At 45.3% G+C, this 27,608-nt stretch overlaps 1 protein-coding gene across 3 annotated transcripts in view; it reads right to left on the bottom strand.

Moving 5' to 3' along the window:
* OSBP2 (oxysterol binding protein 2) overlaps positions 1 to 27,608 on the bottom strand; it is a 326,746-nt gene that overhangs the window by 184,021 nt on the left and 115,117 nt on the right. Inside the window, exon 1 of one of the 3 annotated variants that reach the window (XM_075324447.1) lies at positions 7,901 to 8,164. The exons of the other annotated variants lie outside the window; for them this stretch is intronic. Within the exon in view, the coding sequence (XP_075180562.1) occupies positions 7,901 to 7,979 (79 nt within the window). The 5' untranslated portion in view covers positions 7,980 to 8,164. Of the gene's footprint in view, positions 1 to 7,900; positions 8,165 to 27,608 lie in introns of those variants that run through there. 3 annotated transcript variants of the gene reach the window in all.

Raw genomic sequence — 27,608 nt, 5'->3', positions numbered from 1 at the left:
ATTGAACTCAGTGACGAGTGCTGACATCAGGATAACAGCAGACTTCATCACTGCAGGTAATATACCTCGCTAACCTCCTGAAGTCAGCACTGGTCATGCCCTGCAATAACCTGGGCTGACCTATTGACGTTAGCTCAGGTCACTGCACTGCTCTCCCAGTCAATGGGGAACTATTCTGTTCTTCACTGACTGAAACAGTGAGTATGGATTGTCATGGCACCCCTTATTGGATTACGCTGGACTCAGATTTGTTTTTTCTTTCCAACAAATTGGTGAAAGAGGGAATGTGTTAGGGAGTGTTTTTTCAAATAAAAATGTGTCTATTTTTTTTTTATTATAAATGGATAATCTTGCTCACTGTCAAGTAGAGGGGTGCTCAGAGAAAAAGAGACGATACTGAAAAGCGTAGCTCTGGCACACCTGGGTGTGCCAGAGCTACTCTTTTTTTTTTCTATTACTGACTGGGTTAGTGATGTCGGGTATCTAATAGACGCTGTGACATTACACAGCTGGTATCAACCCCATATATTACCCCGTTTGCCACCGCACCAGGGTATTCGGATGAGCCGAGTAAAGTCCTGGGACTGTCGCATCTAATGGATGCGGCAATTCCGGCCAGCTGCATGCTGATATTTTTAGGCTATGGGGCTCCCAATGACGTGGGTCTCCCCAGCCTAAAAATACCAGCCAGCAGCTGTGAGGCTTTATCTTGGCTGGTATCAAAATTGGGGGGACTGCACGTTGTGTTTTTTAATGATTTATTTATTGTACTGTACAATATAGACCCGCCCACCGGCGGCTGTGATTGGTTGCAGTCTGACAGCTGTCACTCAGCGTGAGGGGGGCGTTGGACTGTAACCAATCACAGAGGAGGAGGAGTGAATATGTATGAGCCTAATGAGCGGCCAGCTCAGGAAGATCAAAGAGCTGACGCAGGAGCAGTGTGACAGCCGCTGTCAAGGATGTGTCTAGACCTTCAGGTGCTGCTGCTGGGACCAGGTACAGAAGGGCCCAGCGATCGTCCAGAAGTTAATGGATGCTGTCCCTTTAAGGGCTTGAATTAGGGTTTTTTTCTGTTTCCTTGCCAGGTTGGAGGAGCCTTTCCTCCAGCTGGTAATAAAGGGCCTTTATAACGTGAGGCCTCTCATTCCTCCAGTGCGGGTTATACTCTTCACTTGGAGAAGTTGCTTGCTCAGGAGTTTTATGTTGCTTCAGACTACTGTTGCTGTATATTTTGAAGATTCTCTCTCAAGATAAGTTATTGTTTTCCTTTTTCCACTTTTTGCTGTTAATTTTTGTTTGCTTTTCCCTCCGTGGATTGGTGGGTGATGGGATTTAGTCCTAGGGTCTGGCTAGGAGACAGGGGCACGTTGGCGGGCCACACCTCCTAACCCTTATAGGTACTTGTGGTTTGAGGGCAAGCGCAGGGCCCCCCAGAGTCAGGGTCAGCGCAGGAGCCCCTGGATACACCCTCTCTTTGTGTTTCAGCCTTCCTTATTCCTAGTAGTCCATTTGCTGAGTGTCTCTCCCCACACCCAGCGTGACAGCCGCCCTGGTGATTGGTGAGTTATGTAGCACTTGCTCCTACCCCTTTGCCCCAGATTCTGTTCCCCATAGACTTTATATGGGGGCCAGTATCTGGCCATATACCCTGGACTCGATCTAACTCCCTTCTGTTTTTTTGTGGTGTACAAAAAAAAAAAATCGGAAGTCACATGATGACATACGGACTGTATACGGAACGCAACGGGATAGATGCAGTTGTCACAGATGAATCTGTGTAAAAACTAGTCACTTCGTCTATATACAGTGCCTTGCGAAAGTAATCGGCCCCCTTGAATTTTTCAACCTTTTCCCACATTTCAGGCTTCAAACATAAAGATAAAAATTTTAATGTTATGGTGAAGACTCAACAACAAGCAGGACACAATTTTGAAGGTGAACGATAATTAATGCTTATTTTAAATTTTTGTAAAAAATAAAAAAAATTAAAATTGGGGCGTGCAATATTATTCGGTCCCTTTACTTTCAGTGCAGCAAACTCACTCCAGAAGTTCATTGAGGATCTCTGAATGATTCAATGTTGTCCTAAATGACGGATGATGATAATTATAATCCACCTGTTTGTAATGAAGTCTCTGTATAAATGCTCAGTCTCAGTGTTCTGTTTAAAGCACAGAGAGCATCATGAAGATCAAGGAACACAACAGGCAGGTCTGTGATACTGTTGTGGAGAAGTTTAAAGCTGGATTTGGTTACAAAAAGATTTACAAAACTTTAAACATCCCAAAGGAGCACTGTGCAAGCAATCATATTGAAATGGAAGGAGTATCATATCACTGCAAATCTACCAAGACCCGGCCGTCCCTCAAACTCATCTCAAGCAAGGAGAAGACTGAGCAGAGATGCAGCCAATAGGCCTATGGTCACTCTGGATGAGCTGCAGAGATCTGCAGCTAAGGTGGGAGAGTCTGTCCATAGGACCACAATCAGTCGTACACTGCACAAATCTGGTCTTTATGGAAGAATGGCAAGAATAAAGCCATTTCTCAAAGATATCCATAAAAAGTGTTGTTTAAAGTTTGCCACAAGCCACCTGGGAGACATACCAAACATGTGGAAGAAGGTGCTCTGGTCAGATGAACCAAAAATCGAACTATTTGGGCACAATGCCAAACGAAATGTTTGGCGTAAAAGCAACACAGCTCATCACCCTGAACACTCCATCCCCACTGTCAAACATGTTGGTGGCAGCATCCTGGTTTGGGCCTGCTTTTCTTCAGCAGGGACATGGAAGATGGTTAAAATTGATGAAAAGATGAATGGAGCCAAATACAGGACCATTCTTGTAGAAAACCTGTTGGAATCTGCAAAAGACCTGAGATTGGGACGGAGATTTGTCTTCCAACAAGACAATGATCTCAAACATAAAGCAAATCTACAATGGAATGGTTCACAAATAAATGTATCCAGGTGTTAGAATGGCCAAGTCAAAGTCCAGACCTGAATCCAATCGAGAATCTGTGGAAAGAGCTGAAAACTGCTGTTCACGAACGCTCTCCATCCAACCTCACTCAGCTCGAGCTCTTTGTAAAGGAAGAATGGGCAAGAATTTCAGTCTCTCGATGTGCAAAACTGATAGAGACATACCCCAAGTGACTTGCAGCTGTAATCACAGCAAAAGGTGGCGCTACAAAGTATTAACTTAAAGGGGCCGAATAATATTGCACGCCCCACTTTTCAGTTTATTATTTTTTCAAAAAATTTAAAATAAGCAATAAATATCGTTCACCTGCACAATTGTGTCCCACTTGTCGCTGATTGTTCACCATAAAATTTAAAAACTTTATGTTTAAAGCCTGAAATGTGGGAAAAGGTTGAAAAATTCAAGGGGGCCGAATACTTTCGCAAGGCAGTGTAGCTTCCCATGGACAGGTGCTGTAATCAGAGCACTGTGCTTCTCTGCCCTAATTCACATTGATGTCACTGACACACGGTAAGGTTTTAATACTAGAGTAGGACCACCGCGACTGGCTACATCTTGTAACGATGGGATGACTTTTACGCATTTTGATCAAACGGTTAACCAATTTCAAGTTATTGACATGTACTGCTAAATACCCTGTGTTCCCGAAAATAAGACCTACTCTGAAAAAAAGCCCTAATAGGATTTTGGGGGCTTTTTTTGAGTATGCTTAAAATATAAGTCCTACTCTAAAACTAAGCTCCAGTTGCGGTTCCATAAGGAAGAGTCCAAGAAGCTAAGCAAATGTTAAAGAATACAACAGGACTCTTCACCAAAGGCAGCAGACAAACCACCCTTCGCCCTCCCACACACACACACATTAGCAAAAAAAAATAAAAAAAAAATTAAACTCAGATGTTGGATGGGCTCTCACATAGAGATCTAGGTTGCTGTCATGACCCTCACTGTTCCAGTTGCCATGCACTGCAGCTCTCACAATTAGATCTGGTAACAGTATCACTCCACTCTCACTAACTCTACATGAGTGATACTGCTTCCAGTTACCAGGGGGAGCCAACTGCTGTAGAATGCAGAGGGACTTGACAGCGACGCAGATTTGTATGTGAGAGCCCATTCACTTGCCAACTCTGAGTGTTTGTTGTCTGCTAAGTGCAATTCTTTTAGAGGGTGTCTGCTTTCTTTTGGGGGTAAACTTAGCAATACATAAAGAATAAATATAAGCAGGTAATTTAAACCTTTGTAAATATGGTATGTATCCACAACTATAGGACTGGTTCTGCACCATGAGAATAGCAGATCAGATAAGAAAATGTTCATCTGAACCAGTAATAAGATTAACGCAAATTGTTGATCTTCCAGAATGCCATGACTATATTTGAATAAATGTTGATTTTTTTTTTTTGTTCAAAAATAAATCTGGTTTGTTGTTCATGGGAAAATATAAGACATCCCTGAAAATAAGCCCTAGCGCATAGTTCGGAGCAAAAAAATAATATGAATGTCTTAATTTCGGTGAAACATGGTATTTACTTCTTTACACTTTATTATTGGGTAACTACTCACAAAAGGACCGATGTGGCTTTTTAAAGGGAGTCCGTAAGCAGGTTTTTGCTATGTAAGCTGAGGATAGCATGGTGTAAGGGGTAAAAAAAACAAAAAAGCTACTACCATTATGCCTCTCTTATTGGTGTGTGACCTATTGTTTACATAAACTAATGGCTTTATTACCCTGTGATTAACATTGCTAGGTCTAGCTGGCACATGTACAGGAGTTGGACAATCCCCCTGCTGTGATTGACACCTTAGGCGGGCTTTGCACGTTGCGACATCGCAAGCCGATGCTGCGATGTCGCACGCGATAGTCCCCGCCCCCGTCGCAGGTACGATATCTTGTGATAGCTGGCGTAGCGAAAATTATCGCTACGCCTGCTTCACATGCACTCACCTGCCCTGCGACCGTCGCTCTGTCCTCCGACCCGCCTCCTTCCTAAGGGGGCGGGTCATGCGGCGTCAGAGCGACATCATCTAGCATTTACACACTACGATCTCGAAAGTGACGCCGGAAGTGCGTCACTTTCGATTTGACCCCACCGACATCGCATGTGCGATGTTGCAACGTGCAAAGCCGCCCTTACAGTCAATGCACAATCTCTATTGAGAACTTGTGTGGGTGGAACAGCTCTATCAGCAACATGCTTAAAACTCAATTCTTTGATTATGTGAGAACGGCTGCACCCAGTAATATATGTCATACACCATTGGATTCAGAATCTCCTTGCCTACATTATGTTCCTGTCAGATGAGGTAGCAAAAACCTGCTGAAAGATTCCCTTTAAGCATGGGTGTGATCATTACAAGTTTGGGCATTTTTGCGATCACCAGGCAAAGGTATACTGGGATTTCACAAAGGATTTAAAAGTATAAATACCGTGGTGATATATTGTATCAAGAGTAGAGCTGCGCGGACCCGGATTGTAAAAGTCCGGATCCGCGTGATTTCAAAGATGCACGGGTGCTGGACCCGGGTCGGGATTCTGGGTGTACGATCCGGACTCGTTACTGGGGAAATTAAAGAGAAAATAAGAATTAAGCGAGCGTTTCATACTTATGGAGACTCTGTGTCATGGCAGCAAACATCTTCTGGGTCGCGCATTCACTTCATGTACTGCGCAATAGGCTCATCGCGTACACACAGCTTTCCATGCTTTCCCCACCAACCGGCTGTCCTGTCGTCTGTGATTGGTTCCAGGCAGACGCACCCCCAGCCTGTGACAGTGTCTGCCTGCAGTCATTGCTCATCGCGGCTTAGTCTTTGTCTGCACTCACAGCCAGCGTTCTTGTTCTATGGCCGCTCGCTGTGAGATGTAGCAGAGCTGGAAGTGCCGTGGGACCTCATGTGGATTGCCAGACCTAGAGGGGTGTTTTGGGTTAATAAAGTGGTGAAAGAGGGTGTGTTTTTGTATTTTATTCCAAAGAAAGGATTTTTGCTCTGAGTTTGTACTTATTTACTTTCATTCACAGGTTAGTGATGCAGGCACCTTCCAAAATCTGACTTCTCTATGTAGATATTTTGGAGTACTCACTGCCTGTTTCTTTTAGAGCAAGAAACCTGATTATCTACAGTGGAGATCAAAATTAGAGAACAACACACAATTTCCTAAATGTTAAGGCCCAGTCACACAAAACGACTTACCAGCGATCCTGACAACGATATGAACTGATAAGGGTCGCTGGGAGGTCGCTGGTGAGATGTCACACAGTCAGACCTTACCAACGACGCAGTAATGATCAGCGACCTGTAGAACGATCTCGGAGGGCGTTGGGACCGTGTTAGGAGGTCGTTGGTAAGTGTCAAACACAGCAATGCGTCCTGCCCAGCAGGACATCGCCTTTGAAGAAAATGGTCCGGATCATCCGGCAACGACTAGCGATCTCACAGCAGGGGCCTGATCACTGGTAGGTGTCGCACATAACGAGATCGCTGGTGAGATTGTTGCTGCGTCACAGAATCTGTGACTCAGCAACGATCTCGTTAGCGATCTCGTTGTGTGTGATGGGGCCTTTAAGGCCATTGTGTATTCCTATGTGATTATATCCTAACATGAGTAAACTAACAGTATTTTAAGCTTATGTCATAAACTGAATTTATTGTAAAACACAGAATAAAAATTTAGCTGCGATAAATGAAAAAGAACAATGATCAAAATTAGAGCAGACTTTCAGATCCCTGCAAGTTATTGGTGCTAATCTGGCACCTGGTGCTAATTTCCTTAATTATCTGACAAACCCTATTTGACTGGCAGCTTAACTTTCCAGTTTGCACCAACTTTTCAAAAATGGTGAAGTTGTTACCCTAGGAATGCCCCCGCTGGGAATCTTGGGGTATGTGCCCACAATCTGGACATGCTGCGTTCTATACGCAGTGTGTTTTCTTGTCCTCAGTGGGAGAGTGCAGAGTCCGTGCTGATGATCAGGAATCTGGGCGCAGTGTATTTTCGCTGTGTTATCCCACTGAGAACACTCGCTTCTCCGCAGTATAAATTGACATGCTGGGACTCTGAAAGCTGTGCCGCAGGTCAGTTTACGCTACGGAAAAAAGAAGCACAGTGGGCATGGGAGTTTTCTAAATCCAATCCACTGTGCTTGTACCGGACACGTGTAGGGAGGCGGATCAGATTGTGGCAGCTGTATAGACAGGAAAATAGTGTGGAGATCTCAGCATCTATGAACTGATTTGTGGGATACAGTATTTCTATCGCTTTGATTGTGCTTCTGTTAGAGACAGTAGTTTGGGCTGTACTCCGCCTGCCCATCCCACATTGTAGGATCACTTCCCGCAGAGTTATGTGTTTCTAGAATGTCACAGCACTTTGTGGCTCCCGGCACATGCACAGGATAATAATAATGCCGCTGTATTCCGTTCTATACTCACAATCAGCTCTTCACAAAGCATCTCATGACATTGAAGGTGACCCTGCATTTCTGTGCCATCTTCCCAATACATACTGTATAATAAAGTGCCGGAAGCTGAAATGATGGCAGTCAAGCAGAATTAAAATTTCATAAGCGTCTTGTACATTGGCTGATCTTAAACCTCACAATCCCCCCCCCCATTATTGAGAAACAAAATGGATGCTACTAGTCTTCTGACGTAAAAAGTTGTACAGTGAATCATACGGCTACGTCATGGTACACATCCCCCTCCACCTGCAGAGGTGCACACGGCTCCCCCTACGCCTCCATGGTACCCACAGGACAGATCCGAGGCTGAAGAGCACATGCACGCTGCTGAAATCCGCCTCCTGTCCGTGTACGTTGTCAATCATGCAATAACAATACCCGCAGGAGATCACTTTTTTCCCCTTGAAGCACAGAAAACCAGAGGCTGTGTCAGCAACCGGGGAGGCCACTAACCCTTCTTATACTTATTCAGACAGCCGGTGTTGCAGAAGGAGCGAGCGGATGGCGACTCCCAGCAGCCCCTGCCCTTCATTCCCTCAGGAAGCTCGTGGCTGCAGCAAAATAATTCACGTTATCATTAAGACGAAGAAGCAAATCTAGAAAACAATGAAATAAAAGGTCTCTGTGATCATGGCTGCCTCAGTCACCGAGCTGCAGGGTGAGAGCTGCTGGAGCAGCGAGGAGATTCCTGCCACATGCTCCTATCAATGCAGCACAGCCATAGAAGTTACCGGGAATCACCACAATGCATCAGGGCTGCTTCCACTATACAAGGCGACCATTAACCCTCTACGTGCTGCGAACAGACAGGATGGAGCCAATCTACACATCTGGACCAAATGCAGAGCACTCAGTGACCGATGGAAGGTGTGTGCTGCAAATATCATGCAGGAGAATCTACACATCCAGAAAGCAAAAGTGTGTAAAATAAGAAAAAAAAGGAAAAGTAACCCAGCAGGATATTATGGGATATATTATTATATTACACATATAATAAGTGTAATATAGCATGTGTATAAAAGGCGAATACAATTCCAACTACGTTATTGTGCACCTGCATTCTCTTGATGGCTCCTGAAGGTTTATTATCAACTACAAGAGTTATGTTTTTGTTGTTTTTTTTGTCGTTTTTCTTCCATTAAAACTGCACAAAAAAGGCACAAAATATCTTTTGCAAATATAAATACACCCTAAAGGCCGCTTTACAGGCTGCGACATCGCTAGCTATCGCACCCGCCCCCGTCGTTTGTGCGTCTCAGGCAAATCGCTGCCCGTGACGGACAATATCGCTGGTGCGCGTCACACACACATACCTTACTAACGACGTCGCTGTGGCCGGCGAACAACCTCTTTTCTAAGGGGGAGGTTCGTGCAGCGTCACAGCGACGTCACACAGCGACCCACCAATAGAAGCAGAGGGGCGGAGAGCAGCCGCATTAACGTCACTCCCACCTTGTTGCCGGAGGACACAGGTACGCTGTTGCTCGTCGTTCTCGGGGTGTCACATGTAGCAATGTGTGCTGCCTCAGATACGACGAACAACCTGCGTCCCAGAAGCTCAACGACATTTGGAAAATTAACGATGTGTCAACGATTAACGATATTTGAGATAAGTGAGATCGTTAGCGGTCGCTCGTACGTGTCACACGCAACGACGTCGCTAAAGAGGCCGGATATGCGTCACAAATTCCATGACCCCAGCGATATCTCGTTAGCAATGTCGTTGCGTGTAACGGGGCCTTAAGAGTACCTGCCCGGACAATCTACGTCCTAGACTCATCCCGCCTGCGGAGACGCGAATGTTGGCTGCAGGAGAACGCAGTGTCCGTGCCCAGGATCAGGGTTCTGGACGCAGTGTATTTTTGCTGTGTTCTCTCCGCGAAGAACACTTGCATCTCCGTAACCATACCTTGACATTCTGGGGGTCGGGAAGCCTCACCGCATGTCAGTTTAAGCTGCGGAAAAAAAATAAACAGTGGGCATGGGCTTTGCTTGTACTGTACAATGAAGCATTTTGGAAGTAGAGTAAAAAAAAAAAAAGGCTACATCCAAAACACTGTGAACACTGATAGTGGGAACCTAGCGTAAGGCTGCATTCCCACATCTGAACGTTAGCTTACATGTCCAGTCATCATCCGCTAGAACAGATCCTGCAACAATCCGTTGGCAAAAAAGTTTTGCAAACATAACTTTCTTGTCCGTTGTGAAACAATTGATTTTTGTAGAATCCGTTCATTGCTATCTATTTTTCATTTGAAACTGATCCAGTAATAAAAAACCGGATCATTTAAAAACAGTTGCTGGATCTGTTCTCCCACGTTATAAACAACGGATCCTACAGAAATCAATGTTTTCAAAACGGACAAAAAAGTTGTGTTTGTATACATTTTTTGCCAATGGATCGCTGCAGGATGCATTCTGACCAATTTTATACAGGCACAAAAATCATGACACGGCATTTATCAAAAACGCTGCCGTTCTCGAATTCAGTCAGGACAAAAAAAACAAGAATGGATGAGATTTCTTAAAACTGTGGTATTTGCATTAAAAATATGCTGCAAAAACAGTGTGACTGTAGCCTAAGGCGGTATTTTTTTAAATGAATGCAATTTAATGCTAAATTGTTTATTCTGCCGTTTCCATCAAGGCAAAAAATCTGTGATTTTAACACAATGTAGGAAACTAAGGTGAAAGAAAAAGCACAGCAACTGCAGCATCTAAGGGTGGCTCTACACGTTGCGACATCGCTAGCCGATGCTAGCGATGGCGAGCGTGATAGCACCCGCCCCTATCATTATGGCGATATGTGAAGATCGCTGCCGTAGCGAACATTATCGCTACGGCAGCGTCACATGTACTTACCTGCTCTGCGACGTTGCTGTGCCCGGCGAACCTCCTCCTTTCTAAGGGGGCGGTTCGCTCGGCGTTAAAGCGACATCACTAAGTGGCCACCCAATCAAAGCGGAGGGGCGGAGATGAGCGGGATGAACATCCCGCCCACCTTCTTCCTTCCTCATTGCTGGTGTGTGGCAGGTAAGGTGAGGTTCCTCGTTCCTGCGGCGTCACACGTAGCGCGATGTGTGCTGCCGCAGGGACAAGGAACAACTTCGCCCCAGCGACAGCAGCGATAATTGGGAGAGGACCCCCATGTCAACTAGGAGCGATTTTGGACGTGTTTGCAACGATCCAAAATCGCTCCTAGGAGTCACACACAACGAGATTGCTACAGCGGCTGAATGTGCGTCACAAAATCCGTGAGCCCAAAGAGATCGCTGTATCAATCTTGTAGCGTGTAAAGCCCGCTTAAATCTGAAGGCACAGTATTCGGCACCATTCACACCTCACTGTTTCCAGTACGTGTGGCATCCGTACGTGACAGTTTTCACACGGATACCACACGTACCCATTATAACCTATGATGCTGCTCACTTATCCGTGTTTTCACGAGGTCCGGTGTATCCATGTGAACCACTCGGAGATGTCAGTTTTTCCGGCAGCACAGATGACAAGGGCCAATACAAGGCTCTGGGTCTGTGTAAACATGTACAGCCTTCTGTTTGCTGGACGTGTTTAACATTGAAAGTATAGGAGAAGCTTTGTTATTTCATTTTCTAGATCCATACTGGAAAAACACGGATGAGAGACATTTTTAAAAATGTACACAAGGATGGTTAAAACGGACCGTGCCATGCGTAGATATTTTTATACGTACGTAGGAAGGGACCTTAGGCTGCGTGCACATGCAGTGGTCATGCTGCAGCTTTAAACCAGAGCAGTCATCTACCTCTGCTATCTTTCCACCAAAATACCAATAACCAGCACAAAGTCGGCTCAAATATGTGATGGTTGCAGGGAGATGTGAGGTAATAATAGAGGCCAGCACAACCTGTAAACAGTACCGAACTGTGTTTTGTCCTCAATTCAGTGGTCACAGGATCCAATTCAAACTGCTTGTTCTCACCCACAAAGCTCTCCACGGTGCGGCACCCCCCTACATCTCCACCCACCTCTCTGTCTATCACCCCACCCATTCTCTACACTCTGCAAATGACTTTCGACTAACATCCACACTAATTCGAACCTCCCACTCCCGAATCCAAGACTTCTTCTGAGCTGCACCAAACCTCTGGAACGCTCTACCCCAAGAAGTTAGGACGAATCACAACTTACTCAGCTTCAGACGCACCCTAAAAACGCATCTTTTTAGGGCGGCCTATCACACTCCCTAGCCAAACTAATTTCACCTAATCCCTCCACAACTTATCAGAAAATAACCCCACGTCAAATTCCATGGCACTCCAATGCATCACAACGCTCTGGCCAACTGGTCCAGGAAGCCATTATCTATCCCCCACTTCCTTGAGATGGCTGGATTGTCATTGTAAATAAGCACTTGTACCTTGCCCCTCCCCCATCTCATTGTAGATTGTAAGCTCTCATGAGTAGGGTTGCCTTTTTTCCCTTTAAATATTGTATCTTCTATAACTGTCACTTGTTTGTATATGACCCCCTGAATTGTAAAGCGCTGCGGAATATGTTGGTGCTATAGAAATAAAGATTATTATTATTATTATCTTGTTGGGGTTTATGTCCGAACTCGCAAAATGTGATTTGGACGCATGCACTATAATAGTGCAGTCGGACTCATCGAGTGCTCTATCATGCAGTATTTTCAGGTGTATACACCCAATGGAAGCGGACACACAGACACAGTCTTCTACGATGGGAGTCCACCTCCAGTAGGCATATACACTCGAAAATGGTGCACGACAGAGCACTCGGTGACTCCGACTGCACCTTTATAGTCAATATTCCCATCTGTGCATATGCACGAATACCGTAAGCCCCGATGGAACCATTAAACCGGGGACAAAACGCAGCGTGAAAGCACTCTAAAATAATGCTTGGGAGTGAACACATACATAGTGATATTGAAAGAAGCAACATATACAGTGGAGAATCAAAATTAGAGAACAATGTATGATCACTTGCTTTTTTCAGAAATAATGTAATCTACATTGATCAACATCTGAAGGGTTTTTTTGTAAAGGGCACACTATGCCACTAGAACAGTGTTTTACAAAAGAGCCAAAGTTTATTAACATAAAACTTTTAGTCTGCCGAAAACGTGATGATCATAATTAGGGAACAACAATGACTGTAGCACAGAGAAAGATTATAACTACATTTTCTGAAGGAAACAACAGTCATCAATCAGTTGGAAGTGCACAGGACTGTGCTTTGAATTACTTCAGCACATCTGCGGCCACAGGGCATTACTACTGTAATCTCTCACACTGCTCTGGTGTGGTTTTTGTCTACTCTTCTTCCAATTTCGTCTACACCTCTTTGACTGTTGTGGGATTCTTGGCCATAACTTTATCACCAAGGATTTTCCAGAGGTTTTCTGTTTGGTTTAGATCAGAACCCTGGGCTGGCCATTTCATTGTTTCAATGTTTTCTGTTTCAAGGAACTGCTTTACCCGTTTGGTTGTGTGACAAGGGGCATTGTCCTGCATAAAAATTGCTGACTGATTGAGTGATGAACGCAAGTAAGGAGCCACGTGTTGTTGAAGAAGGTCTGGATACACACTTGCATTCACTCTTGTAGCTGTATGAGAGATGCAACTCCTGCTGCAGAAAACATTCCCCAAACCATAACACTTCCTCCAATACCTTTCACTGACTTCTTAAAACAATTTAGGTTCAGTCTTTCCCCAGTTTGTTGGCGAACATTAATAAATTAAACTTACTTTCATCACTAAAATGAAATATAGACCACTTCTCCTCTGTCCACACAACATGCTCCTCACCAAAGGTTAGTCTAGCCTTTTGATTCTTTCTCCTAATGGGAGCTTTGGTCACTGCAGAGTGGGCATTCAGTACAAATGCTCTTAAACGTCGTGACACTGTATGGCGAGACAGATTCTTATCCTGTTCAGTGGTGAACTGGCGAGCAATTTCAGCTGCAGTGTTGAAACAATTACCCATGGAGACTCTCCGCATTATCCTAACCTCTCTTGCATTTGTCTTTCGGGGGGCAACTAGCCTTCTGGGGGAAATTGAAAGAGTTTGTGAGGTTGTAAACATGCAATATTCTCACTATCACAGACTTGGAACGACCAGCTTCGTTTGCTATGGCTGATAGGGTCACCCCTTTGGCCATCATCTGGACAACTTGCTTCTGCAGTTTTTCAGTCACTTTGGAACAGCACACCATTTTTGCAAAGTCAGTGCAAACTGGAAGGTTAGGCTGCCAGTTAAATAGGGTTTGTCAGATAATTAAGGAAATTAACACAAGGTGCCAGATTAACACCAATAATTTGCAGGGATCTGAAAGTGTTCTCTAATTTTGATCAGTAAGCTTAAAATACTGCTAAGTTACTCATGTTAGGATATAATCACATAAGACTACACAATGACCTTAACATTTAGGAAATCGTGTGTTGTTCTCTAATTTTGATCTCCAGTGTACTATCCATATTGCCATCCAAAAAGAGATAAAAAAAAAGGATCAGTACTAGCATTAGAAATATCAAATGGAAGATGCTAAATCCTCCAAGACATACAGTTATGACCAAAACTGTTGTCACTCTTAAAATTGTTCCAAAAAATGAAGTATTTGTCCCAGAAAATGATGGCAATTACACATGTTTCGTTATACACATGCTTATATCCTTTGTGTATATTGGAACAATACAAAACAAAATGAGAGAAAAAGGGCAAATTGGCCATACAATATTTTTCGTATTATAAGACGCACTTTTCCTCCCAAAAATTCGGGAAGAAAATGAGGGGTGCATTTTAAAATCCGAATGCACCTTACCAGGAGGTGGTGGAGAGGAGTAGCAGGAGGTACGGGCAATGCTGGGGGCTGTGGGGCGCTGTGCTGAGGCCTGTGGGGTGCATGCTGCAATGTTCTGGACTGTTGTGCTGTGAGCGGTGAGGCAGGGGCATCCTGAAGATGTTGGTAGTGCAGGCTTAAAAAAAATGGCGCATGGAGTTGTTACATGCGCAGATGGAACTCTCGGCTCAAGATCTCATCTGCGAACGCGCCACATCCAGCCCATTGATGAGCCAGCAGCGGACTTAAGAAAAATGGCGCCTGGAGGTGGCGCGTGCATAGATGAGATCTTGGCTTGTCAACGAGCTAATAACTCAGTCTGCGCATGCGCTGACTCCGGGCGCCATTTCTTTGAAGCCTGCACCACCGACAGTTTCTGGAAGTTGCTACCTCACAGCATCTGGGACATCCGCCGGCTGCACCGCCTGTAGCATCAACCTACTCCACCACAGCCCCTGCCTCCTGTGACCCTGCACCACCACTGCTGCACCCCCCCCCTCCCTGGTAGTAAGACACTACCAAATTGTAAAACGGACCCCTTTTTTTTACTCTAAATTTGGGGTGTGTCTTATAATCCACTTTATAATCCAGTGCGTTTTCTAAACCGAAAAATACGGTAATTTCACACAAACCCCCCAAAATAGCCTGGACAAAATTGTTTGTAACTTTCCAAAATTTGGGGTGAACAACATTGTTTCAAGCATGTGATGCTTGTTCAAACTCACCTATGGCAAGTAACAGGTGTGGGCAATCTGAAAATGCCACCTGCAATCAGATAAAAAGGGGAGAAGTTGACTCATTGTTTGCATTGTGTAGCTGTGTGTGCCACGCTAAGGCTATGTGCGCACAGTGCATTTTTCGCGGCGTTTTTGCGCGTTTTTCGGGTGCGTTTTTGGCCTCAAAACTGCAGGACTTTGCTTCCCCAGCAAAGTCTATGAGTTTTCATTTTTGCTGTCCGCACACATCTGTTTTTTTTCAGCTGCGTTTTTGTGGTGCCACAAAAACGCAGCATGTCAATTATTCCCGCGTTTTTCACTGCGCTTTTCATCCATTGAGTGCAATGGGATGTTGAAAGACGCAATGAGAAACGCAAATAGCTGCGTTTTGGTGCGTTTCTAAGACCAAAAATGCAGCTATAAACGCAGGAGGTGGGTAGTAAAGTGACGTGTACCGGAAGAGGATTCCTTCTGTCAGTATATACAGAAGCGTGAATCCTCCCGGTACCGTCACCGCCGCGTCCACCTCCCGTCCTGTGCATGTCTGCTGCCGTGCGGCGCCATGTCTGGGCGGGAGGTGGAGGCAGCTGCGAAAACAAAAGTTAACAGTAGAAAAAGAAAAAAAAAGTTATACTCCCCTGTCTGCAGCCTCCCGGTGCCATGCCCGCTCCCATCTCCTCTCACGGTATCGCCACCCCCGCTCCGGCTGTGTGCAGACGGCCGGGAAAGCTCCGATGGATGCAGGACCTGGCGATGGATCACCTGATGCAGTCACCTGACGCATCAGGTGATCGTAAGTATCGCGGTGATGCGGGCGCCCGGCCGGTATCAGCGGATGCGTCAGGAGACTTCATCCCTGATTACCGGCAGCTGCTGCAGCGATCGGACAGGATCAGACTCCCGCCCCATCGCTGCAGGAGCTGAGGGTAATCAGCACATAAGTGAGTATTATTTATTTTATTTTTTTTTGCACCGATGCATCTGCTGATTGTATAATCGGCTTTTATACAATCAGCTGATGTGTGATGGGATTCAGGCACTTGATCCTGACACATCATCTGATCGCTTTGCCTTCTAGCAAACCGATCAGATGATATTGGATCCGGATTGGACAGCTCGGGACCCTGACCCAGGATTACTGCGGAGGGGGGGTTCTTTATTTCAATAAAGATGGAGTCACTAATTGTGTTGTGTTTTATTTCTAATAAAAATATTTTTCTGTGTGTTGTTTTTTTTTTATCTTTACTAGAAATTCATGGTGGCCATGTCTAATATTGGCATGACACCATGAATTTCGGGCTTAGGGCCAGCTATACAGCTAGCCCTAACCCCATTATTACCCGGCGAGCCACCCGGCATCAGGGCAGCTGGAAGAGTTGGATACAGCGCCAGAAGATGGCGCTTCTATGAAAGCGCCATTTTCTGGGGTGGCTGCGGGACTTCAATTCACAGCGGGGGTGCCCAGAAAGCATGGGCACCCTGCACTGTGGATTCCAATCCCCAGCTGCCTAGTTGTACCCGGCTGGACTCAAAAATTGGGCGAAGCTCATGTCATTTTTTTTTTTTAAATTATTCCATGAAATTCATGAAATAATTTAAAAAAAAAGGGCTTCCCTATATTTTTGGTTCCCAGCCGGGTACAAATAGGCAGCTGGGGGTTGGGGGCAGCCCGTACCTGCCTGCTGTACCCGGCTAGCATACAAAAATATGGCGAAGCCCACGTCATTTTTTTTGTTTGGGGGGGCAAAGAAATCCTGCATACAGTCCTGGAAGGAGGATGCTGAGCCTTGTAGTTCTGCAGCTGCTGTCTGCTCTCCTGCATACACTATTGGATGGAGTATGCTGAGCCTTGTAGTTCTGCAGCTGTCTGCTCTTCTGCATACACTAGTGGAGAATGAAGAACACATGGAAGAAGGAAATGACATCAGACCTTTTTTTTTGTTCACTGATAAAAAACGCATAAGGACGCAGTGAGCAAAAACGCAGCAAAACGCAGCAAAAAAACGCACCAAATCGCGGCAAAACGCGTGCGTCTTTTGCCGCGTTTTTTCGACGCAGGTGCGTTTTTGTGCGTTTTTAGCGGCCAAAAACGCACAAAAACGCAGCGTCAAAAAAACGCAGTGAGCGCACATAGCCTAAGCATGGAGGAGAAAGAGAAGACAACTGTCTGAAGACTTGAGAGCCAAAATTGTTGAAAATTATCAACAATCTCAAGGTTACAAGTTTATCTCTAAAAATCTTGAAGTTCCTGTGTCCACAGTGCACAACATACTCAAGAAGTTTACAATCCATGGCACTGTAGCTAATCTCTCTAGACAAGGATGGCAGAGAAAAACTGATGAAAGCTTGCAACGCAGGATAGTCCGGATGGTGGATAAGCAGTCCCAGTCAAGGTGCAATGAAATTCAAGCTGTCCTACAGGCTCAGGGTGTGTCAGTGTCAGCAAGAACTATCCGTTAACAGTTGAATGAAATAAAACGTAATGGCAAGAGACCCAGGAGGACTCCACTGCTGACAGAGACATGACAAATGTAGACTGCAGTTTGCCAAAATGTACGTGAGTAAGACAAAATCCTTCCGGGAAAGCGTCTTGTGGACAGATGAGACCAAAATAGAGTTTGTTGGTATAGTATATAATTCTACAGTTTAACAAGAACGGAATGGACCTACAATTAAAAGAACACAGTACTTACAGTTACATATGGTGGTGTTATTTTGCTGCCTCTGACACTGGGTGCCTTCACTGTGTGCAAGGCATCATTAAATCTGAAGATTACCACAGGAGTTTGGGTTGCAATGTAGGGCCCAGTGACAGAAAGCTGGGTTTGTGTCCTAGATCATGGGTCTTCCAGCAAGACAATGACCCCAAACTGTAACAGTGTAGGTGGAAAGCAGGGGACAGAGGTTCGTAGACCGGCCCTCAGGCTAGGGAATGCTAGCTATCCCTAATCCCAGAGTTACCTCTGATGGTAAGGATATCTGGGCTGCCTTCCTTGCCGTGCTCCTAACGAGCCCTGATCTTATACCCCTTACCCCTAATCCCTGGGGAAGTTCGGGTATTAGTAATAAAACCAAAAGAAATAGACAAAAACAGTGAAAACCAAATATCATGGCACACACACTCAGAGGTATAAGACAAAAAGCGCTTACGAAGAAAATAAGAGCATGGAGTAAACAAGACAACGTGAGAACTCCACGTAAAAAGTAATACTACCACCAGCAGGACTGGGATACAACAACACACGGACCGTTTTATCAAAAGCTCTAGTCTGCATAGGAAGACAGGCTCCACCATCCTAAAAAGGCGGGGGGGGGGAGAGTGTGATAGGTATGTTACCTATAGTGTGGCGTGTCAGATGTTGCAGTGTGAACAGCATCAGATGCAACACTTAGCGAGTTTAGAGTTAAGCATTGTGTGACACAAACATACTTCAAGAAGCAGCCAGAGATGGATGGAAACAAAGCGCTGGATAGTTCTGAAGTGGCCAGCAACGAGTCTGGATCTAAATCCCATTGGACACCTTTGGAGAGATCTTAAAATTGCTCTTGGGAGAAGGCGCCTTCAAATATGAGAAACATGGAGCAGTTTGCAAAAGAAGAGTGGTCCAAAGTTCAAGGTGAGAGGTGTAAGACGCTTGTTGATGGTTATAGGAAGTGATTGATTGCAGTTATTTATTTCAAAGGGTGTGCAACCAAATATTAAGTTGCGGGTGCCTACAATTTTTTCTGGCCATTTTTGGAGTTATGTTTGAAATTCTGTCCAATTTACCTTTTTACTCTGTTTTATTTTTGTGTTGTTCCAGTACACACAAAGAAAATAAACGTGTATGACAAAACATGTGTAATTGCAATCATTTTCTGGGAGAAATACTTCATTTTCTGGAGCAATTTCAAAGGTGCCAAAACTTTCAGCCATGACAATATATCAAACTTTTCCACTAAATTGCAAAAAAAATAAATAAATGAAAGGAGGCAGAACTCAAAAAAATTATGCTTTAGGCTATGTGCGCACGCTGAGTTTTTTACCGCGTTTTTGGGCTCAAAATTGCATGACTTTTCTTCCCCAGCAAAGTCTATGAGATTTAATTTACAGTATGTTGTCCGCACAGTGCAGTTTTGTTTGGCTGCGCTTTTGAACTAAAAAAAATAATGGTCATGTCAATTGTTTTCTGCGTTTTTCTGCGTTTTTCCACCCATGCAATGCATTGGAAAAATGCAGAAAACGCAGTGAACAAAAATGCCGCAAAACACAGCCAAAAATGCACAAAAATGCGGTAAAACACAGTGTTTTTACCGCTGCGTTTTTGACGCGAGTGCGTTTTTGTGCGTTTTTTGCAGCCAAAAACGCAGCGTTTTGGAGAAGTGCAAAAACGTCAGCGTGCGCACATAGCCTTAATTAGCTTATGTGGTGACGTTTTGGTCCCATCAAAGAACCTTTTTCAAGCAATAAGTGAAAGCACAATTTGCAAATATAAATGGCTGTCAATCAAATACATACTTATACTATTGTTAGCATCCCTCATAAAAACCCCTGATACAATGAATAATTAAAGTGAATGCATAATGCATACTTAGCTCCAAAATACTATAATAAATGCTTTATATAAGATTTCAGAATATATAAAGTGGTTCCTTTTGTAAGTAATAAGCAGAATTAGGGCTCATGCAGACGGCCGTAGATTCTCTTATCCTGGAGCAGGGGTGATGAAGTGTGGCTCGCAGCCATCTGCCAGCTTGGTGCATTTGCACCAGGTCCTGCAATCATCTATGAAGAGCAGGTCTCCAGATGGTGGCATTTCTGAGTAGCCCCACATAGAACAGAAGATCTGAATGGAGGTAGGAACCCCTGGATATTGGTATACTGCCTCAGTGTGGTGAATTCTGTGGAGAAGCTTTGGCTGTCATTATAAAATAGGGGCTCTGGGTGTTACCCACCCACTACTGGGAGGGGTGGGAGCTAAATGTGGCTTGTGACCCTCTCTCTGAGCAGAATGTTGCTCTCATGGTTGGGGACCACTGTCCTAGAGAATCGGGTCATTTATGCAAATGATGCAGATCAAACGCTGGTCCGAGTGACCCCTTATTATGTTCAAATAAAAAGGCAAAATATCCAGCGGATCACAGGGATATTTTCAATAAAAATGCTTCTTAATTCCTCCAACGCATTTCGACATAAAATATTGTCAGAGAGTCTTATTCATGGATCAATGACAATATTTTATGACGAAACGCGTTGGATGAATTAAGATGATTATTTACCTTGTATCTGCAGGATTCCATCTGTAATGGACTTTTAATGTAAGAAATAAAGAAGCATTTTTATTGAAGATATACCTGTGATTCGCTGGATATTTTGCCTTTCTATTTGAACTGTGGACGTCCTCACCTAGGATCATCTGTGCAGGATCAAATGGGAGTAGTTCTTTGTGTATTTTATGCGGTGAGCCGGCTTTGTCTGTTCTTTACCCCTTATTATGATCCAATTCTCTCAGATGAGAGAATCTAAGTAACCTGTAAGGAGAAGATGGAGAACAAAATTTCTCCATTGAATGCAAACAGTAGAAGGAAAAAATTGTGCACTGCACTGCTTACCCCTTTGTGGAAGACGTTGCGGTATAGTTCATTCAGCTCTGCTCCATATGGAGCACGCCACGTGGGCGCTCTGAGTGCAAACTCACTGCTTTGTACTCACTTGGACTTTATCCGGCTGGTGGCGATGTGATGGACAGACTAACCGCGGTGCTTTTGCCAAGGTAAAGATATGTATTTCAAAGAACGAAGGTTGGCAGCACTCTGCGGTGTCAAAAATCTTATTTTCTTTTCTTTTGCAGACAGGTGAACCAAACATGAGGGAGCAGGGGGAGCGGAGCACGAAAGTTTTTTTACACTGCAGAATGCTGCCAACCTTCGTTCTTTAAAATGTCTCCATTGTGTCATCACTCAAACCGAAAATATGGGCGTCTGTCTACCCATGTGTCGCCATATTCTAAGGGCCGTAACATTTTACATTTTTGGGATCTGGGGCTGTGTGAGGACTTGTTTTTTTTCACCCTGATCTGATATTTATTTTACATTATTTTGGGGTATATACAATGTTTTGATCACCTATTATATTTTTTTTCTGTTGATGTGGCAGCCTAAAAACTGCAATTCTGGCATTTTGATTTTTTTTCTTGTTACACAGTTTAAAGATCGGATTAATTTATTTTATATTTTGAGAGATTGGACATTTCTGAAAGCAGTGGTATCAAATATGTACGGTATATTTATTATTTTTAATTGTCTTATTTTCAATGGGGCAAAAGGAGGCTGATTTAAACTTTTGTGTATTTTTTCATACTCTTTACATTTTTTTTACTGTTTTTACTAGTCCCCTTAGGGTACTTGAAGCAGCGCTCATCTGATCGCTTGTCCTGTACAGAGTAGTGCATGAGCACTGCCCTATATAGCAGAAATCACGATCTATCATCTTCAACAGAGTACTGTGATGACAGACAGCGGCCATCAGCTGATCCCTGGCTGTCATGACAACTCATCAGAGCCCAGTGATCACATCACCAGAGCGCCAATGGGAACGGGGAATGACGCGCACCACTGCTAGCTCGTTTTAAATTCCGCTATCAGAGACTAACAGCGTGATTTAACTGGTTAACAGACATGGGCGGATCTTCGATCCACCCACAGCTGTTAGAGGCACATAACAGATGATCAGATATCATATGCAGAGAAAGTCGCGGGTTCGGCATGCGAGCCTGCATCAAAGGCAGGGAGATGACCCATGACGTACATAGCGCAGCATGGGTTGCTAAGGGGTTAAAATTATGTTTCAGTTTTTAGTTTCATAGACTTGCGCTCACTGCAGTCTTGAATGGGGGATGCTTTCCCCACTCCAAGATGGTGAGTGCGATCAAAACAGACTAAGTGCGCATGCGCCTGGGAATCAGACACATACAGCGATCCTCTCCTCAACGCCATGATCGGGAGGAATATGTAAAGTACAGTAGCAAATTAGGAATGAAGTCTTAGACTATATTCACACATTGAGCATTTGCAGCGTTTTTCTGATATTTTTTTTTGTTCAAAAGCTTAGGGTCACTTAGATATTTAGTTATTTTTGAAAGAAAAGCCCTTTTTTTTCAGTGAAGCTAACATTAAATTAAACAGAACTTCTATACATTGTTAATGTGGTAAATGACTATTCTAGCTGCAAACGTCGGGTTTTGAATGCAATATCTACATAGGTGTATAGAGGCCTTTTTCCAACAACTACCACTCCAGTGTTCCAATGGTATATTGTGTTTGGTAACTGTGTTAGAAGACTAATGGATGTTTAGAAATCCCTTGAAAACCCTTGTGCAAGTTTGTTAGCACAGCTGAAAACAGTTTTGCTGATTAGAGAAGCTATAAAACTGACCTTCCTTTGAGCTAGTTGAGAATCTGGAGCATTACATTTGTTAGTTCCATTAAACTCTCAAAATGGCCAGAAAAAGAGCGTTTCATGTTAAACTCGACAGTCTATTCTTGTTCCTAGAAATTAAGGATATTCCATGGGAGCAGTTGCCAAGAAACTGAAGATTTCCTACAACGGTGTGTACAGTCATGGCCAAAAGTTTTGAGAATGCTACAAATATTAATTTTTACAAAGTCTACTGCTTAAGTTTCTCTAATGGCAATTTGCATATACTCCAGAATGTCATAAAGAGTGATCAGCTTAACAGCAATTACTTGCAAAGTCAATATTGGCTAAGAAAATGAACTTCAACCCCCAAAACACATTTCAACATCATTGCATTCCTGCCTTAAAAGGAGCAGCTAACATTGTTTTAGTGATTGTTCCATTAACACAGGTGTGGGTGTTGATGAGGACAGGGCTGGCGATCAATCAGTCATGATTAAGTAAGAATGACACCACGGGACACTTTAACCCCTTCAGCCCCCAGCCTGTTTTCACCTTAAAGACCCGGCCATTTTTTGCAATTCTGACCAGTGTCACTTTGACAGGTTATAACTCTGGAGCACTTCAACGGATCCTGGCGATTCTGACATTGTTTTTTCGTGACATATTGTACTTCATGTCAGTGATAAATTTAGGCCGATATGTTTTCCGTTTATTTGTGAAGATTTCGGAAATTTGGCGAAAATGTTGAAAATTTCGCAATTTTCAAAATTTGAAATTTTATGCCATAAATCTGAGAGATATGCCACACAAAATAGTTACTAAATAACATTTCCCACTTGTCTGCTTTACACCAGCGCAATTTTTTTTTAAAAAAAAAAATTCCGTTAGGAAGTTAGAAGGGTTCAAAGTTCATCAGCAATTTCTCATTTTTCCAACAAAATTTACAAAAAAAAATTTTTAGGTACCACATCACATTTGGAATGATTTGAGAAACCTAGGCGACAGAAAATACCCAAAAGTGACCCCATTCTAAAATCTGCACCCCTCACTCTGCTCAAAACCACATCCAAGAAGTTTATTAACCCTTTAGGAGCTTCACAGCAACCAAAGCAATGTAGAAGAAAAAATAAAAATTTTACTTTTTTAACACAAAAATGTTACTTTAGCTATAAAAATTAGTATTTTCACAAGGGTATCAGGAAAAATGCACCATAAAATGTATTGTGCATTTTCTCCTGAGTACGCAGATACCTCATATGTGGTGGAAATCAAATGTTTGGGCACACGGCAGGACTCGGAAGGCAAGGAGTGCCATTTGAATTTTTGAGTGCAAAATTAACTGCACTCATTAGCGGACGCCATGTCGGGTTTGAAGACTCCCTGAGGTGCCTAAACAATGGAGCTCCCCCATAAGTGACCCCATTTTGGAAACTAGAGCCCTCAACTAATTTTTCTAGATGTCTGATGTGCACTTTGAACCCCTGGGGGCTTCACAGAAGTTTATAACGTTGAGCCGTGAAAAGAAAAAAATTTTTTTTTTACCACAAAACTGTTGCTTCAACCAGGTAGCTTTTTTTTATCACAAGGGTATCAGGAAAAAATGCACCATAAAATGTATTGTGCATCTTCTCCTGAGTACGCAGATACCTCATATGTGGTGGAAATCAAATGTTTGGGCACACGGCAGGACTCGGAAGGCAAGGAGCGCCATTTCACAGCAAAATTGGTTGGAATTATTAGCGGACACCATGTTGCGTTTGGAGACCCCCCTGAAGTGCCTAAACAATGGAGCTCCCCCACAATTGACCCCATTTTGGAAACTAGATCCCTCATGGAATTTATCTAGCTGTTTAGTGAGCACTTTGAACCCCTGGAGGCTTCACAAACGTTTGTAATGTTCAGCCGTGAAAATATTTTATTCTTTTTTTTTTACCACAAAATAGTTTTATTCAAACAGGTAGCTTTTTTTTCACAAGGGTATCAGGAAAAAATGCACCATAAAATGTATTGTGCAATTTCTCCTGAGTACACAGGTACCTCATATGTGGTGGAAATCAATTGTTTGGGCGTACGGCGGGGCTCAGAAGAGAAGGAGCGCCATTTCACAGTAAAATTGATTGGAATTATTAGCAGACGCTATGTTGCATTTGGAGACCCCCTGAGGTGCCTAAACAATGGAGCTCCCCCACATGTGATCCCATTTTGGAAACTAGACCCCCCCCCATACAAAAAAATTAGTTTGGCGAAATAAAAAATACAGACATCAGTAAAAAAAAAAAAAATGAATAAAAAAAAAAATGAGCGCCTGCCACTAAGACCATTGCCAAACTTGAGAGCAATGCACGAGTCTCGCATCGCATCATCCACTCCAGTCTGGAAGCGAGCAACTGCGCTGGATAATGCGATGCGAGAGGGCAGGGCGGCAGATGAGAAAGGGCGCAGCGGATGGAAGATGGGAAAGGGCGCAGCGGATGGAGGAGCGGCAGAGGATGGGAAAGGGCGCAGCGGATGAATGATAGGAAATGGCGCAGCGGATGGAGGAGCGGCAGAGGATGGGAAAGGGCGCAGCGGATGGATGATGGAAAATGGCGCAGCGGATGGAGGAGCTGCGGAGGATGGGGGGGAGGGAGGTGAGATGGGGATACCTACCTTACAGGATGGATCTAGGCAGCAGGATCACAACAGACAGAAGAGGCAGCAGATGAAGGAGGCAACAGATTGAGGAGTGTGAGAGGGGGCAGTAGATGAAGAGGATGAGAGAGAGCAGGCAGCAGATCGGGGAGGGGGGCAGAGTCTGATGGGAGAGAGAGATGGCACATGGAGGAGGGTGGGGGGGGGGGCCCCAGAACATGGAGGGGGGAGGGTGGCGGGTGGCTTGCAGCACATGTGGAGGGAAGGTGGCTTGCAGCACATGTGGGGGGAAGGTGGCTTGCAGCACATGGAAGGGGAGGAGGTGTAGTGGCGATGGAGAAGGGGCAGCCGATGAAGGAGGCGGCGGCCGATCGGGAACAGTGGGGGCTGATTTGGGGGCAGCAGCGGCTGAAAAAGGTGGGTGCAACGGCGGCGGGGACAGTGGCGAGCGTGGCGGTGGGGACAGTGGCGAGCGTGGCGGCGGGGACAGTGGCGAGCGTGGCGGCGGGGACAGCGGTGGATCGGGAGCAGCGGCGGGGCGATCGGAGACAGCGGCGGGCTGGCGGTGGCGATCAGAGCCGCAGCGGGGCTGGCGGTGGCGGGGCGATCGGAGACAGCGGCGGGGCTGGGGCTGGCGGGCGGGGCGATCGGAGACAGCGGCGGGGCTGGCGGTGGCGGGCGGGGCGATCGGAGACAGCGGCGGGGCTGGCGGTGGCGTTCGGAGCCGCGGCGGGGCTGGCGGTGGTGGGCGGGGTGATCGAAGACAGCGGCGGGGCTGGGGCTGGCGGGCGGGGCGATCGGAGACAGTGGCGGGGCTGGGGCTGGCGGGGCGATCGGAGACAGCGGCGGGGCTGGCGCTGGCGGGGCGATCGGAGACAGCAGCGGGGCTGGCGGTGGCGGGAGGGGCGATTGGAGACAGGGGCGGGGCGATCGGAGACAGCGGCGGGGCTGGCGGTGGCGGGTGGGGCGATAGGAGACAGCGGCAGGGCTGGCAGGGCGATCGGGGACAGGGGCGGGCGATCGGGGGCAGCAACTTACCGATGGGCACCCGCAGAGACCGCTCTCCTCGGCTTTCAGGGACGGACACAGGTCACCGGCCCCAGATCCACGGTGATTGGAGAGATCGGTCACAAGACCGGTCTCTCCAATCAGAGCTGGGGGCGGGTGAAGCACCGATCACCCAGCTCCAGCCAATGGCCAGTGCTACAGCAGCACTGATCAGGGCTGGATTTCAATGTTCCAGCCATTTTCAATGGCTGGAACATTACAGTGACTGTAATTCGCTGAGCGGCGTTTGTCAGCCAATCACAGCCTCTATAGGTTCGAGGAGGAGGCACCACTCCTCCTGAAGTCAGGCAGAGGTCCCCTCCTTCCCGAATCTACCGTTTAATTAAACAAATTGGACTCCCGGGGGCTCCGGGACCGCGATTTCGCCATGACGTACTGGGTACATCATGGGTCGTTTAGCACCATGTCACCGTGACGTACCCAGTACGTCAAGGGTCGTTAAGGGGTTAAAAGGAGGCTGGCGCTTGGTATCATTGTTTCTCTTCAGTTAACCATGGTTATTTCTAAAGAAACACGTGCAGCCATCATTGCTCTGCACAAAAATGGCCTAACAGGGAAGAGCTACAAAGATTGCACCTCAGTCAACAATCTATCACATCATCAAGAACTTCAAGGAGAGAGCTTCCATTGTTGCCAAAAAGGTTCCAGGGCGCCCAAGAAGGACCAGCAAATGCCAGGACCATATCTTAAAACTGTTTCAGCTGCGGGATCGGACTACCAGCAGTGCCGAGCTAGCTCAGCAATGGCAGCAGGCTGGTGTGAGTGCTTCTGCACGCACTGCGAGGCGGAGACTGCTTGAACAAGGCCTGGTTTCAAGGAGGGCAGCAAAGAAGCCACTTGTCTCCAGAAAAAAAACATCAGGGACCCACTGATATTCTGCAAAAGGTACAGGGAGTGGACTGCTAAGGACTGGGGTAAAGTCATTTTCTCAGATGAATCCCCTTTTCGATTGTTTGGGACATCTGGAAAACAGCTTATTAGGAGAAGAAGAGGTGAGCGCTACCACCAGTCTTGTCTCATGCCAACTGTTAAGCATCCTGAAACGATTCATGTGTGGAGTTGCTTCTCAGCCAAGGGAATCGGCTCACTCACAGTCTTGCCTAAAAACACAGCCATGAATAAAGAATGGTACCAGAATGTCCTCCAAGAGCAACTTCTCACAACTGTCCAAGAGCAGTTTGGCGCCCAACAATGCCTTTTCCAGCATGATGGAGCACCTTGCCATAAAGCAAAGGTGATCACTAAATGGCTCATGGAACAAAACATAGAGATTTTGGGTCCATGGCCTGGAAACTCCCCAGATCTTAATCCCATTGAGAACTTGTGGGCAATCATCAAGAGACGGGTGGAAAAACAAAAACCAACAAATTCTGGCAAAATGCAAGCATTGCTTATGCAAGAATGGACAGCTATCAGTCAGGATTTGGTCCAAAAGTTGATTGAGAACATGCCAGGGAGATTTGCAGAGGTTCTGAAGAAGAAGGGTCAACACTGTAAATATTG

Source organism: Anomaloglossus baeobatrachus, chromosome 1 (genome assembly GCF_048569485.1).
Source record: "Anomaloglossus baeobatrachus isolate aAnoBae1 chromosome 1, aAnoBae1.hap1, whole genome shotgun sequence".
In the NCBI taxonomy this organism is placed as follows: Eukaryota; Metazoa; Chordata; class Amphibia; order Anura; family Aromobatidae; genus Anomaloglossus; species Anomaloglossus baeobatrachus.
The sequence above is the reverse complement of the archived record's forward strand: the minus strand, read 5'-3'. Positions and strand labels throughout refer to the sequence as shown.